At 53.2% G+C, this 5041-nt stretch overlaps 1 protein-coding gene across 1 annotated transcript; it reads left to right on the forward strand.

The window, feature by feature from the left end:
* Positions 1-117: 117 nt before the first annotated feature.
* Positions 118-4832, forward strand: LOC103774791 (rho guanine nucleotide exchange factor 4-like; the record flags this gene model as incomplete). Its single annotated transcript, XM_008942217.1, has 5 exons — positions 118-350; positions 1522-1651; positions 2508-2639; positions 3848-4091; positions 4755-4832. Coding segments are annotated over 5 exons (817 nt in total), but the record flags the coding sequence as incomplete, so codon positions are not given.
* Between the last annotated feature and the right edge of the window lie 209 nt (positions 4833-5041).

Consider the following 5041-nt stretch of genomic DNA (forward strand, 5'->3'; position numbering starts at 1 on the left):
TGATTCTATGATTCTATGAAGGGGCTTTTCAGCGGCTCAGGCTCTGAGCGCCGCTCCCCGCCAGGCCCCGCTGGCGGTTCCAGCCCGGCTGCCCCCTGACCCCCCCTTCCCCTGCAGCAAACCGAGTTCCAGATCTACTCCGAGTACTGCAACAACCACCCCAACGCCTGCTCGGAGCTGTCGCGCCTGGCCAAGCTCAGCAAGTACGTGTACTTCTTCGAGGCCTGCCGCCTGCTGCAGCGCATGATCGACATCTCGCTGGACGGCTTCCTGCTCACGCCCGTGCAGAAGATCTGCAAGTACCCCCTGCAGCTGGCAGAGCTGCTCAAGTACACCAACCCCCAGCACAGGTGGGCAGGGCTGGCACCGCCTCACGGGCTGCAGGGCTGTGTGCTGGGCACACCCTCCCGAGGGCAGCCCGTGCCAGGAGGCCTCTGTGTCACGTGCAACACCAGGGGAAGAAGAGTATTTTTTCTGTCAAATACATAATTTTTCATTACAGTAGCACTGAGCTTTCCTGTCTGTCACAGATTTGTAGTTGCAAGGTCTCCGTCCCTGGAGGTGTTCAAAGCACGAGCAGATGCAGCACTTGAGGCTATGGTCTAGTGGTTGGGAAATGTTGGGTTGACTGTTGGACTTGATGATCCTAGTGGTTCTTTCCAACCGTGGGGATTCCATGGTTTAATGGTCAGTGTTGGGTTGGTGGTTGGACTTGATCTTGGAGGTCTTGCCCAACCTTAATGATTCTATGATTCTGAGGTCCACATTATAGTGGTACTTTTCCATTTTGTTTGGCCCACCTATCTGTGACACCAGCACAGAGTTTAAGTGTGGTTCACTGTGGCTTGACTTAATTGTGCCTTCCTAATTACAGCACTGGTGTTGCTCAGAACAGTGTTAAGCATGTCTTATTAACTCTGTAAGCACACTGTCCTGCAGCTGACCTCTCAGCAGAAGGCTCCTTCATGCAGCACACAGATGTTTTGAGAATTGCATTAGACACAAGTCGTGCACAACCACTGTCCTGGCTACTCTAAACTCAGCAGAAGTAGCTGGTGGCAGCAGATGGTGCGTGGGGGAGGGTAGATCAGCTTCTGTCCCACCCTCCCAGCTAAACCAGCAGCTCCTAGCCAGAACTAAGCCAAGAACTAAGCTAAGAACTGCTGAACTGCCTCACCTCTGCATGACAGCATCAGTCCTTGTATGGGGACTATGAATCTATTGTAGTATGTTGTGGAAAAAAAACCCAAACAAAACTTGTAAAGCCCTGGAGATTCTTCCAGCAACTCCCATCTGCTTACCCCCTTCCCTTCCCTAAATCTGGCCTGGGTTTGTTAGGAGACTCTGTCTGTGCCTCAGAGCCAGCAGCTGCCCACAGAGAGGAGCCAGTGTGGAGCAGCTGGGCCAGAGCTGCCCGTGAGCTCAGGTTTGCTGCTGCAGCCCTAGGCAGGCTGGCCTGCCCTCCCGTGGAGCACAGGTACCCCCCACGTGTCGCTGTGCCTCACACCTCTGCCCCCCCAGGGATTTCAAAGATGTTGAAGCTGCCTTAAACGCCATGAAGAACGTTGCCCGGCTCATCAACGAGAGGAAGCGGCGCCTGGAGAACATCGACAAGATTGCCCAGTGGCAGAGTTCAATAGAAGACTGGGAGGTAGGAGACCTTCCCCACCAGCTGCATGGTCTGTGCTGGCCTCTCCTCCCCCACCCCCAGCTTCTGCCCACAGCACCTCCTGAGCTCCTGAGGGTCGCTCTGGAGCCATAGCTCAGTTCTGCTGCCCCTCTTTAGTCTACATTTTTTAAAAATTTTAACAGATGTGATCTTGTAGTACAAGTGAAAAGGTCTAACACATGACCCAGCTCTGCATGGTCCCTGGGAGTTCTGCTTCTCCCTTTTCCTTGCAGAATAAATTAGCATGTAGGTCAGTGAAATCCTACAGTTCTCCTGTTTCCTATTGTTCTATCTTGGTTTCAAGCTCTCAGGATGAGCAGAGTTGCCCCTCAACGCTGAATAAGCCACGTTACTGTTGCAGAAAGGCAAGCTCTGATACAGTGACAAAGGTTCCCTGTAGACTCATGAAAAAAAAAATTGCTAAATAAAAGAAATAAAACTACTAATTTTTTAAATCCTAGACTCACTAAAAGCAGATTGTTTCCCTCCCCAGGGATGCCAGGCTAAATTCTCAGCTCACTCCTTATGTGTCTCTGTAAGGCCAGGGATGAACCAGCTGCCCTGAGCTGACCCTGGAAAAGGAGATTTTTTATTGTTTTTTTTTTTTTATTTACCACATTGCTGCTCTTCTGTTGTTCCCTGGTGCCAAGGGCCCAGTGTCCCCCTGATGTGACAAGGACTGTCCTTCAGCAGAGAAGCTCCTGCTCATTCCCACAAGAGCTCCCTCAGCAGGGACTCGGGCCACACATGCCCCTCAGCCAAGCTGAGGTTCTCCTGGGAGGATTTTTCTTCTGTTCTCAGGTGGCTGAGACCACCCTGTTCTCTGTGCTGTTCTCAGGGTGAAGATGTCCTAGTCAGAAGCTCAGAGCTCATCTACTCCGGGGAATTAACCAAAATCTCCCACCCTCAAGCCAAGAGCCAGCAGAGGATGTTCTTCCTCTTCGATCACCAGCTTGTCTGCTGCAAGAAGGTACCAGCCCTGCCCAGGCACAGCCGCGCCCCGGTGCCGTGCCAGAGGAGCTGGGTGAACCCTGCCCCTTGGTCTCCTTAGTCCTCGCTGGCAGCATCCCTGCTTCTAGCACAGCTTATTTATGGGTGTTTGTTGGAGACTTCCCTCTGACGTTGTGGTGTGTCCTGTGCACCTGACCACAGCACTAAACTACAGGAACCAGCTCTGGCCTCATTCCTAGAGCAAGAGAAGGCAGCGCTGCACGGCTGCTGGGGTTAGTGGGGGTCATTTCATACAGCCCAAGTACAGGGCCTGTCAGCCACTGTCTCTTAATGTATTTCCTTCAGCTGCACCTCCATGTGTGGTTACTGTCCTGTGCAGCAGGTACCCACAGCTGGCATGAAGGCTGTGGGCCCTGGCAGTCGGTTAGGCTGTAGTAACAGCATCTGTTAGGCTGTACACACAGCCCAGCCTGCTTTTCATAAGCTAAGCAACAACAGACATCTGTCACAGAGCAAGTGAAAGGCATCACCCAGTGGAACTGCAGACCTGAACGTGCCAAATGTTTCTGCATAATCCACGGCACACGGGCAGCTCCAGGGAGCCTGGGCATCAGCCCCTCGCTGGTTTAGTGCTGCACTCAGAGCCACTTTTCATTGTCAACACAAAAAAACAAAACCTAATGAGGGATTTTTTCCTTTGCTTTCTGACTGGGACTCTAGGATTCAAATACTATTTTCTGACACAGGCTTCATGAGGATTTGGGCTGATGTGTAACTACACACGCCTGGTTCTCTCAGCCCCTTGCTGGTTTAGTGCTGAGCTCGGAGTCACTTGTCATTGTCAACACAAAAAAACCAAAACCTAATGAGGGATTTCTCTTTGCTTTCTGACTGGGACTCTAGGATTCAAATACTATTTTCTGACACAGGCTTCATGAGGATTTGGGCTGATGTGTAACTACACAAGCCTGCTTCTCATTAGGAGCTCTCCAGGGCAGCTGGTGTCCCACAGCAGATGCCAGCCCACCCAGGCCCTGCCACCAGAAGCAGCCCCGTGGTGTCAACCAGCGCTTGGCACGGCAGTTCATGGCCCCACAGTCAGGATCAGTTTGCTCTCGCTGGCGTGCAGTGACTGCCAGGGTTAATTACTCCACCCCACCAGGGAAAGCGAGCGCTCAGGAAGGGAGCAGACACAGAGGCAGCCGGTGCCTGTGCTCTCTCCTGCAGGACCTCCTGCGCAGGGACATCTTGTACTACAAGAGCCGGATCAACATGGACGAGATGGAAATCCTGGATGTGGAGGATGGGAAGGACAAGGACTTCAACGTCAGCGTGAAGAACGCGTTCAGGCTGCGGGCCCGGGGCGCGGGGGAGGTGCACGTCTTCTGCGCCAGGAAGCCCGAGCAGAAGCAGCGCTGGCTGAAGGCCTTCGAGAACGAACGGAGACAGGTCCAGCTCGACCAGGAGACAGGTGTGGAAAGGGCACTGCTGTGGGACACGGGGTGCATGGGTTGGGTTGGGTGGTGGTTTGTGGGGTTTTTTTGCTTTTCTTGTTTTTAAAACCACCATCCAGTGCTGAGTGAAAGGGCGGGGAAGCCAGTCCCTGCTCCAGTCCAGCCCTGGGCTGCTGAGCTGCACGTTCTGAGTCTGTGCCACTGAATAAAAACCAAAACCAAACCTGCAAACCACCCTGAGCAGACACTGAGTGTGTCCTCAGGGAGGCTGATGTGTCTTTAGGAGTTCAGGCAGGGCTGACAAAACAGTCACTATGTTAGTTTGCAGTACAGTGCAAGTGCCAAATGTGGCACTGCCCATACAAAACATGATCAGTCAAGGGTCCTCCCTGTGAGAGGGTTTTCATTGTCTTCTCCAAATCCTGCTTAATTCAGACTTTTGTGATCTAATGAGATTTGAAGCATGGCTGGTCTGCACTGGCTTCTTCACCCAGCAAGTCATGGAGGGAAGAGTGGGCAGTAAACCTTGCATGGGAGGTAGGGAGAGCTGTGCAGCACAGGCTGAGGGAGCAGCGTGTGCCCCTTCCAGCTCTGGGAGTAATCCTCACTCAGACATTTTCCTACCCCCACAGTCCCCTTAACGATGACCTGCTGCTGACAAACTCTCTTCTACCTTCAAGGCTTTTCAATCACAGAGGTGCAGAAGAAGCAGGCCATGCTGAATGCCAGCAAGCAGCACCATTCTGGGAAGCCCAAGGGTGAGTCACACGCGCGTGTGCGAGTTTCACAGCCTCACCCCAGAAGGCAGGTGCCCCCAGCAGTGGGGCAGGCCCCTGGGGAAGGGACAAGGTGAAGTTTTGTAGTAAGTGTTTTGCAGAGCAGGTGATACAGGTGAATGATGGGCCCATTCCTGCCCAGGAGCTGCTGCTGCCAGCCCCAGGGTGGGCACGCCAGCTCAGGGTGATGG

This window comes from Merops nubicus, unplaced genomic scaffold (genome assembly GCF_000691845.1).
Source record: "Merops nubicus isolate BGI_N331 unplaced genomic scaffold, ASM69184v1 scaffold12676, whole genome shotgun sequence".
Classification (NCBI taxonomy): Eukaryota; Metazoa; Chordata; class Aves; order Coraciiformes; family Meropidae; genus Merops; species Merops nubicus.